Genomic DNA, 18,400 nt, shown 5'->3' with positions numbered 1-18,400 from the left:
TTTGTTGATCAATTTTGGCCTTTTCTGTTTGATGATATTACTCAATTTGTTTACTCGATGGCAGTACACTTTCGAATCAATTGTTAAATTGTCTGGTAAAAGCTAAAAAAAAAAATTTCTTTAAAATCCAACCATAGAGAGCATCTCTCGTTAATAACATGTGGAACCCATATATCAAGCTTTGAAATGAACCAATTCGTTTTAAGTAATAATAAACGGTTCAATTTAACAGATTTAAGCTCTTAGTGATTTCACATGTTGTTATATGGCAAATTGCTTCAATCAGTACCATTATTTTGTTTTCATTGGCTTCAAATGGCCATCCAGAATGTGGAGTATCTTCGATATTAAATTGCCAGAACACAATTTTGTAAACCAGTTTTGGCACTGTCTTTCTCTCAACACATCTTCTCCAAACATGTACCACAAGTTTCTTCTTGTTTGAACAGCATTTTGATTTTTTAGTTAGAAAAAAGCAAATATGCTGAAAATGATGCTTTCGATTTTCCATATTTGATGGGTCACCGAAAGAAAAAAACAATTGTACAGAATCAAACAAAATTTTTTACAAATAAGCCTTAAAATGTCAGCTGTCAAAGTATATAATGAAAATGTGGTTTAAAATAAAATTGGCTGGTAAAAATATATATATATATAAATTATACTTGTGAGTATAAAGTATAATTTTAAACAAATTATACTTTATACCCACATACTTTATACCATTACACAAAAACAAATCCAAAAAATACTTTAAAATAAAACAAATAAATATACCAACATCTGTAAGTTATTTCAATAGTAATGATAAAAAAATAAAAAAAACATTTATTCTTATGAGAAATAAAAAATGTACAACTGACAGATGTAGTACTTTGTTTCATCTACATTTTAATTTATTACAGTTTGATATTACTTTGTCATTGAATCAAATAAAAATTCAACTAAATGCAACATCTTTCTAGCACATTCTTCATTTCATCTTTCTTTTTGTATTTCTTTCTACAGATATTTTTCCATGTGCCTTCAAAACTTATAAATGAAATTAATAGCGAGAAATTAGCAGGAGTGATATAATTTAGGATTATTTTTTTTAAAATATTCAATAATAATTTTTTGATCTTTGCTTTAAAATTATTATTCTGATTAAAATTTATTTTTTAATCCTGATTTCTCAGATAATCTAGTAATTTATCCTCTCTTTTTGCTTATTATAAGCTCATTTAAACAGATATAACAAATAAATGCTTAGGTGAATTTATAATAATAAGCATTTATTTTATATTAGATTTAAAAATTATTATTTTTTTACTTTTTCTATATTGCTTTTCCCTCCTGAAAATCTAAAAAAAAAAAAAAACTTATATAATTATCATCAGACAACAATTCCAAAAATTCTGAAGATGTGACAATTTTTTACTAATTTTCTTCTGACTAGTAACTTGAATTTTCCTTTCTATTCAATTATGTAGTACTATTACCTGATATAGTTTATTTTATACTGTGTATGTCTTTTTTTTTTTTTTTTTTTTTTAGCTTTATCTGCTGCTTCAACTGATATTTAAATCTATCATTCTTCAATTTTTTTAGTGTAATTTTCTACCGACACAACTGTTATTTTCCTTTCTCTTCTGTTAATCTCATCTTTCTTGTTTATTTATAATTTCTTACAATATGATTAGATAAATTGTTGAACTAATAATTTTTGTTGTGATATCAGCTATCTGCTAAAATTCATCAGAATAATAATCTATATTAAACCATGAGCTTTCAGATAATTGCATAGCCATTTCTGAAGCTTGTTTAATTATAATTATGCCCAATTCATTACCTGGTAAAATAAAGTATACTGTTTAATTTTGAATATTGTGTTTTCTTAAAATGTTTGAACAATTTTTAAGAGATAAGATATATATAATAGTTCCTATAGTTTTAGTAAATTAATTGATATATATATCTATCAATTAATTTACTAAAACTATAGAAACTATTAAAAATATACTTGATTTGAAGACAAACATAAAAGCATAAAAGTAATAAAAGTCCACATAAATAAATTGAACACAAGCAAAGTTGACCTATTTTTAGAGTCTGTTTTCTTCTTACTGTGCAAAAATTGCTGTAAAAATCTCTCTGAAAACAAATTCTGTAAAATCAAACAATTAAAACAATAATACATAGGGATATAAACACGAGCTCCACTTATGTTTTACTGTGTTTGTGAAATAAAGAAAACAGAGTAAGAAAATTATCTTCCTATATCCTCTTCAATGTTCTCATCCTTGTTTATCTTCAAATTATGTATATTTTTATTGAAATTTTTTATCTAGAATTTTTATTTTTATATAAAAATTCTATTAATATATAAATTCTGACGTTGCAAAATTTCATTGCTAAACTTTTATACAATAATTGCTTTTGTAAATTTGATCAAATGTAATACTTTCTATTTAAACTACGATATTTTAAAATATTTAAATTTAAAAATGTTTAAAATTGTTTTGTATAAGATATAAAGATTTTAAATTTTATTTTAGTTTTAAAACTATATGTAATAAATCTAAAATTTATGATTATCTTGAAAAACAAAATTAAAATATTTTTATATTTCACAAAAAAATAATAATAAAAATTTTGATAATCAGCAGAACATTTGAAAGTAGCAAAATTCAACAATAATCATTTTCATGGCCTTGAAATATTCTGGAAGCTTGTTTGATATGATCTCTAACATATTCAGTTTCAAACTCAAACCAAGTATCACACCTCATACTAAAAATCACAATTTTTAACTTTCACTTACTGCATACATCGAACACATTTAAATTTTAATTGTTTTTCATACTAATCCTTTTTAGTAAAACAAAAAAATATCACGAGAAAAAGGAATATTCAATAATTATCAACAAACAAATAAAAATTTATATTCTTAATTAAAAATTCTACAATGTCATCTATTTTTTAATATATAAATTATGTTGTTATAGCAAATCTGTCATCATATTGATTATGTAATCAATAGTCTATAAAAATAATTTATAAAATCAATTCAGTCTTATTTCTGATTAAATATAAAATTTATGCAAATTTTTAAATACCAGCGTTTCATGTAAACAACCTGCAGGGTATGTGTATTTAAAAGTCAGTTTGAAGATACAGGTTATCTGCTGATTTTAACTCATAATTATGAACTCATCAAATGACTTTTCCTTCATCTATCATCATCAAGAGCATCGTTTAGTAAATATGAAAATCTTTATGCACAAGATATATTCATATGCTACTAGACATCAATAGTTGAACTTGAAAGCTGATAAATTTCACCCTCCCTCTGTACATAATTTAATCATTTCATCCAGTTTACTTTATGCTAACTGATTGCTTTTTCTTATTGCTATAAAGTGCATTTTCATGATTAAGATAATTATATATGTTTAAAATTATAGCATGACAGTGGAATGTTTCTCCTTGTTTATAGAAAATAATATTACTTCTCACCATTTTGCAAATAAAATCAAAACTAAATTTGATGTAATTAACATTTTGCTTTATTTGGATCATATTTTAAACTCTATAAGGTATAGTACAATCCATTAAATCCAAATAATCTGCCAAATTATCAGGCTATTTTTAGGCTAAGTTAATAATAACCACCTACATATAGTCAAATTAATTAATAACTGATTATTAACTTTGCCTAAAAATAGCCTGATAATTCAACATATCAGTTGGATTTAATTAATTAAATTGGATTTACAATAACAACAATTCATAACCCAATTTATATTAATTAAACAACACTCTTTTAAAATTTAAATAATTATTAAATAATATTAGAAAACAGTAGTAAAATAAATTTTGAGAGCCTAATGATCAACCCTTCCAACTAGTGTCATATAACAGATATTAATGATATTAAAATTATTTTCTATTTAATTTTTTCCACGTTTATTTTAAAAAGTTTATCATTATTACCACTTATTTTACAATTATAATCACATCTGAAATAAATTAAATCCTAAATGCCATATTATTCAGGCTATATTTTAATCTATTAATAAATAACATACTTAGTTCTAAAGGAAGACAGACTGCTATCTTGTGCTAATAGTAATAGTTACAATAAATTTTAAATCAAATTTAATTATTATTAAATAAATTATTGATCCAAATTACTCTATATCTACATATTTAATTTGCCAAGTCATGGCTTGATGGATCTGAAATTATCATTGGATTATTAATTATTTGTGCATTTTGGAGTTCAACAGTTAAAACTGCTAGTGTTCCAGGCCTAAATCTTCAAGTTATAAAACTTTAAGAGTTTGAAACATTTCATGCTAATGAAATTTTTTGTCCTTAAAAGTTTTTAGAAATATTACTATACTTCCAGCATTCTAGCAGATTAAGATTTAGGTATTTATCTGTACTTTTCTGCTTCATTAGGATCATGTTCATGAGTAAACATCTCAATTCAGATATACTTTATTTATTTATTTATTTTTCAAGTTTATACTAAAATACTATTAAAATTCAGACTGTTTTAATTTATACATTTATTTGCATCATTTTCCACGACATTAGAACCACACACATTAGTAGGCCCTCAATGTAAAAGACATTCATCACTACCATAATAGACAACACCATTTTCCATAGTCAGCCAGATAGCTGAGGTGGCCAAGATATCATCCTACCATTCTGGGAAATCCAAAATTAAATCCAGATGATCAAAAAACTTCAAGAATTTTTCAGAGGTGATCTGTTCTGGCTATGTATGTCAGACTCTGTCCCTCACCACCTGGTTGTCCTATTGTGGGTCTGGCCATGATAGGATTGAAAAAAGATCTCTTAGTGCACACAGGACAATGTTAAAATATATATAAATGTTATATTGAAAATAAACTAAATAAAAAAAGTTTCAAGATTCCTCCCAGACTGCCAATTAATATGAATTTAGTTTTGTACCAATAAACTAAAGAATATACTTTATTAGCATAATACAAATGTATCATTTCATTCCTGTTCTGTTCAATCTTTAAAGAAGAAAACAGTGGTACCAACTACATAGGTGCTTTGAAGCTCCAGTACCCACGAAAATTGTTGGCTTCATTTCCATGATTGTTATGATGAAGCTGGACATAGAACAGTCTATATTGTATTGGCCAAGTTTCGCATGCATGCAATTTCTACAGCACATTTTCCAAATAACTAGAAGCTTGTGTACTGCTTTTTCTTTTGACAACTTGAGTACATGAAGATTAGACATTTTATTAATGACTCAAAAGTTATTGACATGTATTTCTATCTTGCTTTTTCTTGTCTAATTTTAGTAAAAATCATCTATAAAATTGTTTAAATCTTAAAAAAGTTAAATTTTAATAAAGCTTTTGAAGGAAGAGAGTGAAGTCTTAAAATTATTATTATTTACAATTCAAAATGCCTATAAGATAACATTAAGTAACATTAGAAATTTTTAAATACATAGTAATAGTGTTTAAAATGTTATTTGCAAATATTCAATAACATATTTAAGTTCTAAAAACTTTAAATTAAAATCCAAGTAAAAAGCTACTCTTTAAAATCCGACTTCGAGTGAGTTGAGTTTTGGTAACCTCCGTACCTTTTATGCTGGGTGATGTTTTCCCAGCATGCATCTATCTGCATACCGTCATTCAGATTGATTAAATTTGCATATTCTTTTATACAAAAATGTTCTATTATTCTACGTTTTAAACAATCTTCTTCTTTATAAAGTATTTTTATATTATTTCTGTCTATGTTACAAAAATTATTTTTATAATGTAGGTACCACGGCGATTCTTCTCTTTTTAATCTTATTGCTGCCTCGTGCTCTTTTAAACGTACTTCTAACTTCCTTCCGGTTTCTCCGATGTAAGACTTCGTTTGTGGACAAGTACAAGATAATTTATAAATTACATGATGAGGCATGGCGAAATGCATTTGGGGAAATGAAATTAATAAAAATATGAAAGTATAGCATCTTTTTCGTCCTTATTTGTCTTCTTAACTCACTCGAAGTCGGATTTTAAAGAGTAGCTTTTTACTTGGATTTTAATTTAAAGTTTTTAGAATTGAAATTTTTTACCGATCCCATTGGTTTTTAAATTTTTTGAATAGTTTCAACATATTTAAGGTTTATTCTCAATACACAGTAGACCACTGAATTCAAACTGAGCATTGAACACCCAAAAAAATTATGAAAATTTGACAATAATAGACAGAAATATCTAACAGCTATTAACTAATGAGGAGTTTATGCTGTGAAAGACTTGTTATATTCTTAGAGAAAAATAAATTCATCCTTTTCTATAATAAAAATATTGTTTATCTCCTAGACATTCCAACAACTATATGCAGAAAAAATGCAGTTTTTATGTTACAAATCACATTATTTTTTTCCAATTTTTTGATATTCATTTGAAGAAAAAAATACATTTCACAATTTCAAAATTAAAAGATATAAACACTGCACATATAACCAGTACTAAGCAAGAAAAAATTACAAGAAAGTAAATGTTTTCTTCCATATCCAATGGGCATCATCAGACTGACTTTCAGTTTGTATGCAGCTGTTAAAATAACCAGTTCAAACTGAAAAGTTACTAGGAATAGGTGATTGATAGTCACATGTTAAAAGAGAGATGATGTAATAGAGAAAATCAAAAATTATTGTAATGTCATCACAATGCTAGGCTGCAATTTTTAATCATATTTTCAATTTATTTTATTTAAAATATATGCTCTCCATCTCAAATTAGTAGCGTCTTGCCCTTCTACATCATACTTTTCCTGATAACAACAAAGTCATGCCAGTCATCTATGTAACTCTGTTCTGAAGATAATTTTGAATTGAAATCACATGACTTCCAGTCTACATCAGATGTTTGTATATAATTAATCAGGGCCTCCTGCCCCTAAGCTTTCCATATCTGGTCTTGACTTTCATCTATCTAATAGCATTCTTGAGATTAAGGAAAGACAGACAGTGGGAATTTATAAGTCTACAATTTTTTCAAATTGCAGTGCAAAGAGGGAGGGGGAGAGATTAAAGTTTGTAGATCAACTTCCACACTTCAAACTGGTTGTTTTATCAACTGCATTTGAACTGCAAAAGTCAGTTAGCCTGACAATGCTTGTTAAACATGAATGAAAATGTTTGCTTTCTTATAATTTCTTCTTGCTGGATATTGGTTATATGTACAGTGTTTATTAACATTTCCAATGTATTCCCAGTTTTGAGTAGTTGAATTTAGATGATATAGAATAAAAGGAATCAAAACAGATACAGAATGAAATTTATGTTCATGAAATATTTGTTTCTTTTTAGAAAAACTAATTTTTCAAAACAATAGGATGAAGTATTTACATTTGAACAATGCTTACAGAAATACAATGTCTGAAAAGTTACTGTATAGTGTAGTGATCTGTTCAACATGTTGGGTAATTAGCATCTTCAGCTTATCTGGCATGTGTAGTGTGTTCTCTTACACCTGTTCTTCAGTGTGTACTTCACAGAAAATAAAACATAAGACATACAACTTACAGGTCTCTTATGCTGTGTCTTACATATACCGTATTTTACGGACTATAAAACGCTACAGACTATAAGACGCACCTTAATTTTTAAGCAGTTTTTTTTTAAAAAAATACCTATAAGATGCTACGGACTATAAGACGCACCTGAATTTTGGAGGCAATTTTTCGAAGAAAAAAATGCGTCTTATAGTCCGTAAAATACGGTAGTGACATTAAACTTATGTTTAATGTCATTTTTAATGTCATTAAACATAAGTTTAATGTCATTAAAAATTTCTTACTGCACAGTAATTTTTCACACACACTGGTATAATAAATTACTCTAATATACTGAACAATCTTAATTAAAATACCCATATTCAATACTGACTAGAGAGGTCCTAATTTGCAGCCCCAGAGCTGTGGCAACATAATTTTATTACCTGTTTTCTGCTTTATGCTTTTATGTAAACATAACTAAGCTGATATTTGTGATAAACTAAGATTCAAACTAAATTAAACTAGTAAAAAAAGCAAGTATAAACTATTTGTAGTATATTATTAGCTAACAATATATTATTTTAGTACCTAGTGTACTAATGGTTATGAAGTATGTTGATACTCAGCAGGCTTAAAAGCTGTAACTGTAAGAAAAAATGCATGTGGTCTGCCGAAGCACGCAAAGTTCACTAGTGACTCAAATCCAAAAAAGATTGTTCATCACTACTCTAGATAATGTTGAATAGAGGGTACTTTAATTATAATCATCTGCTAAAAAAAACTCTTTATCTAGCATAACTGTTTACTCAAATAAGTGTTTTGAATCTATTTGACAGAACATCTTCAAGTTACATGAGAACTTCCACATAGAATGCAACAAATAAAATATAAAAAATTAGAATAGAATAAAAAATATCAAATGTCAACTTCATAGAAAAATATTTACCTTTAATAAAAATTAATATTAATTACCTAACATAACTGAATATTTACAACAAAGATGAAAACTGAAGATGATCCTTTAAAAAGATTGAAATTAGCAGTTTTCAAATAAAATGAATGCTGTAAAATTATAAAAGTGTTAATTATTTGTAAAAGTTACTATATGTGAGATATAGTTCCTGCATTCTTTAAATTAATACATTGATTATTTATAGTTAAAGATTTCACAAATCTCTACACATCTACCAAATAATGAATTTTTGACACTGTTGATTCTTTCAGCATTGATCCATTCAATAGAGGATCCATCAGTTTGCAAAAATAGAACAGTGTTTAGGTATACTTTAATAATTCTACAACAGTTAATTTTAAGAATGATTCTTGCAGTGTTTAAGGCAACACTACATAAAATATGAGCAATTATTTATTGTGACTTTGTCACAATGCTGCCAGGCTGCAACTTTTAATCATATTTTTAATTTATTTAATTTAAAATATATGCTCTCCACCTCAAATTAGTACTGTAGTGTCTTGTCCCTGTATACATCATACTTTTCTGTTAGCAATGGAATTGCTGGTCATCCATCCAGTTCTTTCAGGGGAAAGTTTTAAATTAAAATAACGTGACTTCCAGTTTTCATTGGCAGTTCATATAGGCCTATAGTTAATTGAGCCTCCTGTCCCTAAGCTTTCATATCTGCTCTAGAATCTCATTTATCTAACACCATTCTCAATATTAAGGAAAGACAGATGAACGAACACATGAACAACAGTAGGAATTTATAGGTCTACAATTTTTTTCAAATTGCAGCCCAATAACAAAATTCAATGTTAATCTAATTCTAAATTCAAAAAAAAAATTTCAATTTAAGGATAAAAAATACAAATAAATTATTATTTAATGTTTATAAGTCAAAAATAATAGTAATAGCAAGGTTGAGGCCGAAGTTTTAAACGCAAAAATGTGTATGTCGGACGTTCAGCACCACTTTCCTGTAAGCCTAGAAGTTTGACAATGGCGTTTGAAAAGTCAGCAGAATCATGCTTGACGTTCCAAACGTTATTGTCAAACTTCTAGACTTACAGGAAAGTGGCACTGAATGTCCGACATACACATTTTCGCGTTTAAAACTTCGGCCTCAACCTCACTAATAATACATAAAAAAATAAAATAAAATACAATCATCATAAAAACTGATTGAAAACTGATTTTATACAATAATTTTTCAAATCACTCTTACTCTTCAAAAATAATTACATTCAAAAATATTGAAACACTAAAAATTATATTATATTTAAAAATCTTCTATACATATACATAAATTATATTAAGAATTTTTTATTGCTTACCAACCATATAATAAACTATAATTTAATTATTATGTTCCAGCTGTAAACATTAAAAATTCTTTACAAACATTACTCCTCCTAAAAATCATGGCATGCATAAACATTTTTATTGAAATAATCTTGGTTGAAACATTACAATACGTTGGAAATATGATTATCATTCCAATTCCAATAAGAAAACAGACACACCATATTTATTCTAACAAACAGTGTCCTGCAGTATTAAGCACCCTCTACTGAAAAGTGCAGCTGCAAGATGAAAAGAGTTATAGACAGCACCTTCTAATAGCAGGTATGCTGCCTATTGGAGGAAGATAAAGTTTTGTTGTAAAGTGAAAAAAAGCACATTCTACATTATCACTTTTATCATTTATTAAACTAATGTGTGTGTTAATGTGCGTGTTGCATTGTTATTCAAATAATAATAAAATAAAATATACATGATTTATTCCATTAATAGTTGCATCTAATTCTCAAAGAACAAAAATAATATTTTCTCCCTAAAAGTAAGTAAACTCTAATAAACAGCATACAAGCAGCATAACTACAAGATAAAAAGTCATAGGCAGCACACTATTTATTAGACTAAATATGTTATTTAATATCAAACCCATAAAAATGATCCCAAGTAATCAAAATATATAAATATTTTAAATTGCTCAGAGTATTAAAAATATGTAAGAAAATATTATGTACTTAATATGTCTTACACAAAATCTTATGAAAAATTTAACAAAAAATAGTGAAAATTTACATAAGATATCAGTTCAAATAAGATGTTTGCATACAAATGGATAAAATAATTGACATGGTCATAATTTCTTTATACATCACAAAAATAAGCATGCACAGTCATACGATCATGTAATTAATTGCAGATAACAAACTAGAAACTAAATAAATTATTATATGTGATTATCGCTAAATGATTTATAAAAATTAAAACTGGTAACTTATTTCATTAACTAAAAATATTATGTATACTATTATTTAATGTGCATTAGTTCATTAGGTTCTTTTCTGTTAATGGGACATCAGTTGTAACTTTAATCCTATACACAATATTGTCGTCTGCATTGCTCCACTAAGATTACACTCAAACCTGTTTTTGTGCGGTCTATTTTTGTGCGATTTGTTTTGTGTGATTTTTTGTGTGCGGTATATGAATTTCAATCAAATTGGTATACTGCACAAAAATAATTGCACAAAACACATTGCACGTATAAAAAATTGCACAAAAAAAGACCGCACAAAAACAGGTTTGAGTGTATTGCATTTAACTATTTAGTCCACGTAACTGTGCCAGCTTTGAGTAGCCCACTTGACTGTTTGTGGAATACTTGATGTTATATAGTTTGAGGGGGGTATGGGGACTTGCCCCGCCCGAGCACCGAAGTGCATGACTACATGCGAAACATGTAGATTAGGTAGTATACTGATATATGTTCAAAATTGATCTTTGGAAGCAAATATCTTGTAAAGGGTCAACAATTCTGGAGTGGTGTGAAACCCCTCATTCAGAGCTTGAATCATACCATATCAGCTGGCATCCCGTTAACAGAAATTACCTTTCATTAGCACAAAAGCTCACTTCTTCTGTACTAAGCTTTGAATATAACAGATCCATAAAATCAATACAAATATATAGTAGAATGTGACTTATCTTTCTACAAACTTAAGATATTTATATGCACCATATATTATTGCAAAAATTCTACAACCACATAAAAATATTTTATAGAAACACTTTAACATTTTGAGACTGGAGTAAACAATGTTACGAAATTGTAAATTTTAATTTTGTTAAAATTTTAATTAACAAAATAAAAGTTATAATTGTTTGAAGAAAATGCTATCCATAGAATAAAATTTATTCCTAAATTTGTCTGCTAGGATTTAAAAAAATAATATTTAAACATACCATAATACAGTGGTTCTTAACCTGGGGTGTGAGAGGATTTTCAAAAATTTAAAAAAATACGAACTAGGTGATCCTGTTCTCTATAAATCGTGGTACCCGGCAACACAGCACCCCCGCCTTTTCACTCTCTACCGTCTCACTTCTACACTCGCTACCCTACCACCTCTCGGCACATCGCACTTGTCATCAGTCGTCAGTACATGCAGTTAATGTAGTCACATTGTCATGTACAGTACAGAAACTAGTTGAGACATATTCACATACCTTGAATAAGAACGTAAATGAGGTTTGCAACAATATTTACAGGTAACCACCATATAACGTGGCACTTCTATAGCACGGATTCACTCTAGCACAGTTTGAGAATTGGGAACATCCCCATATAATACGATGCTTTTATAGCACGGATTCACTCTAACATGGTTCGAGAATTGAGTAAAACCCTCGTGCAACAAATATACACACATTTTTAAGGGAGTGCAAGAGCTTATTTTCAGATTCAACAGGGTGCTGAGTACTAAAAAGGTTAAGAATTGCTGAGTAATATAATGTAGCCTATAAGAAAACATAGCAAGATAAACATTAAAACTCGATAATTATTTTAAATATTTTCAGTTTTTATGCAATATTTTTCATTATTTAATAATTACTTAAATTCAAAATGGATAAGCAATAAAACATTAATGTTGCTTACTACTTGCAATTTAATAAAACAGATTCAGCACAAAGCAGGGTCTATAAATGTGTATTATCTATTAATATCTCTTCAACTTATCATAATGCAGAAACTGTTGGTATTTACTTGTACATTTTAAATTTATATTTGTCTTAAAATCATCATTTTCAACAGTATACATTTACAAACATTTGAAAATTTCATATTAATGAAAATCTATTACTTGTATTTTTACATAATTATTTAAAATGTTAAATTATCAACTATAATTACATCGTTTTTATAGAAATTAAGGAATCTTAATGCTTTTATATTATACACAAATCACATACACTTACCTGTAACACTTCCAGAGTAATTGGGAGATCTCGCAACACTTTCAACAGAGATAAAGCCTGTTCTTGACCCTAATTAATATAAGTAAAAATTTTTAAAAACTGAACTTTACATAAACTTAATATTCAAAAAACAAAAAATAATAATAATAATAATAAAATAAACTAAAGCATCGAATAATGCTTTTATATACATTAAAATTAATATTATAAATGTGTTTTTTGTATATTTAATTCATTCATTATGTTGTTTATATTGTAATTAATTAAATTTAATATCAGAAAAACCAATTTTTCAAATAATAAATTTAATGTAAAAAAACTTTCATTACAAATGTAACTAAGCTTTTCATATATTTATATATAGAGCTTTCAGAGAATTGTTTATACAATTTTCTTCTATTAATATCATTCAATGGCTTTGATAAGGCTCTAAATATATACACATCCCTCTTATGAGAGAAATAAATCATTTCATAGCACATTAATAATTGATTTTTCTTTCGATTGGATTCGTTTTAAATATTCCAATACGTATAATATTCATATAAGAAAATAAAGTTTTCGATAAATGGAAAAATTTCTGAAGAGATTCAATCTTTCAATCTCCATCTTGATTCTGACCTGTGCTCCATTAGCAACCATTCTCTCCAACTTTTTAGCTATTCTAAGTACTTCTTCCTCACAACCCATTATTTTAGCTAATATAAAACTCAATGATATACTTTCACGAGTTTCAACGATTTAAAATCAATAATATCAGACGGGCAATTCCGCCCTAAAAGTTCACGTTGCTATTCGTTTCTAGTAAAAACTAGAGGCTCTTCCTCCCAACCGTCACTTCTGCGAAATGCACATTGGGATAGAAAAGCCTTTAGACTACGATAGTATCGAATATATCATTGGTTCCCTCCAATGACGTATTAATTACGATTTTTAAAACAACTAACGTATTATTGGTGTTATATCAAAACAAATAATCACGTGAATATTATGTCCCAATAATATTGTAACGAATCAACATTAAAGAAATTTTTATTCCAGTTTGTTTTTCCAAATTTGAAAAAATTATTATTACTTTTATTATTATTCTAATCGGTGATATATGAATTCTTATAATTATTGTTAACGTATTAAATGCCATTTATCGTAAAAATGTTTTAATTTAAAAAAAGTTTTTAATATATCGATATCGATTATTTTTGTATTCGACTTATTAAATAAATATAACGATTATTTTGCCGAATGGTGGCGCACTTTTTAATTTTACATTGCGCAGCGACGTAGCTATGTAGATGCTGCCCAACTGCAACTCAATCAATAAACAGGCGCACAAATGTTTATTTAAAATTGACAATACAGTTGTGTTTTTTTTTTTTTTTTTTTTGTAACTCTTTCCGCCCAGTGGGCACTAAGAGGGCCTCTTATAGCAAGCCCATTATGGGTTCGGCCAGGCCCACAATGGGGCGGCCGGGTGGTGAAGGACGGGGACCGACATATCCTGACGGACCACCCCCCGAAAAATTCCTGGGGATTTTTCAACCCGTCCGGATTCGATCCCGGGTCCCCCAGGGCGGCAGGCTGCTAACCTTGACCGCTCGGCCATCCGGCCAATACAGTTGTGTACGCCGACTAGAATTTGTGATTCCACGTGTTTGCGTTGAAAGATTGAAGACGAGGAACGAGTTCCTTCTGATTATCGAACCGCTTATCAGTTGGCAAGCTTTCTCTGAGTTCAGGACAGACATCCAGGTCATTCCTGAGACACTACTATATTCGCACAAAGCATAAGCAAAAGCAGCAGTTGGGGTAGAACCCCACAACAACACTCCGACACGAAGTGTCTCATCAGCCCTCCCGAAATCCACGATATACTTGCCGCGGTTTTCCTTTCATAGTCGGGGTAAACAGTACTTTTTTCCCGCCGTTGCGTTCCACGCGGCGGGCAATTTTTCCGCCGCGCAATTTTCGAATCTTTCCGAAAGTGCAAAGGTAAGTCATTGCATAACGAGGTTCTCTCCACACCATTCTTTCACTATCGTCCTAGAGGGGAAATTTCCCCTTGCCGAGACTATCGCCGAAGAGTCTCCACTCACTTGTCAGTACTGAAACATCACAAACCCCAGCTACCTCCTCGACATCAGATACTTGGACTTGAGGATCAGTATTCCTGATCCTCAAGCTCAAAGATATCAGCACAGCCACGGAGGCACTCAAAATCGACGCCATTAACATCTTCTTATAGGGTCACTTCTGCATCTATTCAATCAGATCAGGGACAAGGGAAAGAGCCCTGCCATTTGGAAAAAAGCTATAATCATTCTAATTCAGAAACCAAAGGACTCTATTGCCTATGCCAACCCCACTGATCAATCTCCCTCACACCCACAGTCGCCAAAACGTTTAAAAGGCTGGTGCTCAAAGTTTATTCGAGTTTGTTTTCGAAATTTGAAAAAAAAAACAAATATTAGTACTTTTATTACTTAAAGACTGCAGAGGCGGATTTGAAGACCCGCCTCTGCAGTCTTTGCCCATTCCACCCAACCACTAGCCACCATCCACCACCATATCAGCCACGAGAGCAAGAGGGCGATTGCGTCTATGACTTCATTTCTAACTGCATTATTCAGATTCGTGGAGAAGTCACCTCTTCCAACACTATTCTTTCGATCAGGGGTTCCCTAGGAAAGCGTGCTGGCCTCTCTCCTTTTTATTTGCTTTATGGCTGACCTTTGGGAAATCCTCCCCAAAACATCACAGGCATTCTTTATACAGATAACCTGTACCTTCCCAGCAGTTCCCACCAACCAACAGCAACTTCCCAGGCGTAGACCGTCCTGGACCACATCGAGCATTGGGTGGCTACCTGGAGCCTGGCTTTCTCAGTGTGAAAAAGTGCCTCTATAGATTTTTTGCCTTGGTAGAGCCGCTCCCCTTTGACACTGACCTTACATACAGGGACTGTTCCCCGGGTCAAGCCTCCATATTTCCACCAATTCCTAATCTGGATAGCTCAAGGCACTTTCCTCAAGACTAAACTTGCCAGGGCAGGCTTTTACGTGAAATTCTTTGCAACCCCCAAAATGGGTTTGGGACCGAAGACCTTCTTCAACTGCTACACTCTGTGCTTTGCCCAATGACAAGCATCTGGGCACTGCTCCTGAAGAGCTCTTCTGCAAGCTTGTATTGCCAGATTGAACTTAATGCAGTCCTGCAGACGGGGAATCTCCTGTTCCGCTTACTTCGGTATCTATTCAATCAGATCAGGGACAAGGGAAAGAGTTCTGCCATTTGGAAAAGAGCCTTAATCATTTCAATTCACAGACACAGTAAAGACAAGAGTCACATTTGTCCTTTCCAACACTGGGCCTAAGAACATGCATCCTCCAGGCATGCCAAGATAAACCTATGCTGCCTTCGCATAGACACTGCTCAATTACATCGTTTTTCTAAATTACAGATCCAGCAGCTCTCACCTTCGTGCCTCCATTGCGGGAACATCAGCATTGAAACCATCAGCCACTTCTGGCGCACCTGCCCGCAATACACATAGGCCCACCTCGAACTTAAATCCACCTTTCAAATTAAAATTAGTTTGATGTCAAACCTGTCTCTCATCTACTGGTTTTCAGCACACCTAGCTCCAAGAAGGCACCTCGAGACCCTGAAAGCATACACATGTAGTACTAGACGTCTCCTCTAGCCAGTAGAGGTCGTTCCATCGGAGGGACAAAGCCGTCAGGACATCTCCATATGAACCGAGTAGAAAGAAGAAGGTTTGTTTGAATTGCTGGCCATTCGGTATAAATTTTTGCACATATGAATTTTTAATTACTGGTTATCTCATAATAAATATTTTCGGACAACTCATTATTATTATTATTATTATTTAAACTACTGTTCTCTGCAGGCACTGAGAATACAGTATTTATACTGTATATTCAGGGCCGGTTGTGCATTGCGTGCATGCACACAGACGGCCAAATTCCTAGGGCGGCCTATAGTGCAGTTTATTAAAATAATATTAAATTATACTTGAATTTTATTTTTTAAAGTAGTCGGCGATGAAATAGATTGATGTTTGCATGGCGACTGATGATATAGCTGTGCAGATTATGTATCTAAATAACGCCAAAGCTTGCTTATTAGGTGTTTTGCATCAGAAAACTTGAAAGTGCAAACAACAGGTGATGGGATTTCATCCGTTGAATCAGACAAAAATTCACCAGTTGGAATTTCATAACCTCTACGACCTTTTTCTTGTTTTAAATTACGTAAAAAGCATAAAAGTTTGCTATTTATTTATGTTAATGTTTGTCCTATGATTAAGTTTGAGGTTACATTTACGTAACTTATTGAGAATGGTTGCATTAAATAACATAGGTACAAGGTTTTATGTTTATGCTTAATTTTCATTTTGCATGGGCCCTTATTCCTGCACTGTTAATCTTAAAGTGATACTTACACCATTGTTTTAATTGTTGACGGAAATGAAATTTAAATAAAAGAGATGCGCACGAACATTATTAATTTAAATATTCACATTTAATTTTTAAACACACGTATATATTGTATCTATATACTTAGTAGCAAGTAAGCCCAGCGTGCCCGAGCATAAATAACAACAAACATTAAGATTATTAGATTATTTCATACTTCTAATCTTTATATTATATTATATTGTAGTATATAACAAACATTAAAATGAAAACCATATAAACAGTTTGGTTATTTCAGCCTACCATTGTCACGTTTATCGCGATACTTGGATGGTACGAAATGGCACACTTTCAATGGTCAAGTATACAGAAATTCAAAATATGATATTTTAAATTTTTTCAGATATAATTTTTTCTAATGTTAACTCAGAAACTGCTCATTCCGAATATCAAATGGTAATCTGCCAACGAATCAAATTTTGAAAAAAAAAAACGGACCAAATATTTAAACTCGACACCCTCGAAAATCACTTAAAACATATTTTGTGTAGGCCGGTAACCTTTTATTATGTAATTTTCCTATTCGAATGCCACCATACTGTTGGTCCGATAGAAAGAAAGGACTTTTTCGGGAGGAGTTTGAAGTAATTAGAACAGTAGTCGTTGGCCTCCTTCCGAAAGAGAGGTTGCTCAACGATTACTCATTAATACAGGTCTACTATGAATTATTTGAAAAGTGATCCGTGTTAAACAGAATGTGATGGCCCCCTACGTGATCGAAGTTGCTAAGCCTAACATCCGACAGACAGCGGCCGGATGGCCGAGCGGTCAAGGTTAGCAGCCTGCCGCCCTGGGGGACCCGGGATCGAATCCGGACGGGTCGAAAAATCCCCAGGAATTTTTCGGGGGGTGGTCCGTCAGGATATGTCGGTCCCCGTCCCTCACCACCCGGCCGCCCCATTGTGGGCCTGGCCGAACCCATAATGGGCTTGCTATAAGAGGCCCTCTTAGTGCCCACTGGGCGGAAAGAGTTACAAAAAAAAAAAAAAAAAAAAAAAAAAACATCCGACAGACTTCATATAATTTGTTTAGATAAAAAAAAAATCTTGTAAAAATGAGAGAATAATTCTTTTATGTGATGATAAAGTATTTAAATTTTGGCAACAGAATATATAAACGACGTGGAAAGTATGTTCTC

General features: G+C 30.7%; 1 protein-coding gene across 1 annotated transcript in view; it reads right to left on the bottom strand.

Annotated features, from left to right (window-relative positions):
- The window catches only part of TfIIS (RNA polymerase II elongation factor), a 49,883-nt gene extending 36,254 nt beyond the window's left edge, over positions 1-13,629 (bottom strand). Inside the window, exons 1-2 of the mRNA XM_067270577.1 lie at positions 13,388-13,629; positions 12,767-12,835 (exon numbers count right to left, since the gene is read on the bottom strand). Coding sequence (XP_067126678.1) covers positions 12,767-12,835; positions 13,388-13,456 — 138 coding nt within the window. The 5' untranslated portion in view covers positions 13,457-13,629. The remainder of the gene's footprint in view (positions 1-12,766; positions 12,836-13,387) is intronic.
- Between the last annotated feature and the right edge of the window lie 4,771 nt (positions 13,630-18,400).

The sequence above is a fragment of the Centruroides vittatus genome, unplaced genomic scaffold (genome assembly GCF_030686945.1).
Source record: "Centruroides vittatus isolate TY-2023 unplaced genomic scaffold, ASM3068694v2 contig_374, whole genome shotgun sequence".
In the NCBI taxonomy this organism is placed as follows: domain Eukaryota; kingdom Metazoa; phylum Arthropoda; class Arachnida; order Scorpiones; family Buthidae; genus Centruroides; species Centruroides vittatus.
Note: the sequence above shows the minus strand (reverse complement) of the source record. Positions and strands in the feature narration are given on the sequence as shown.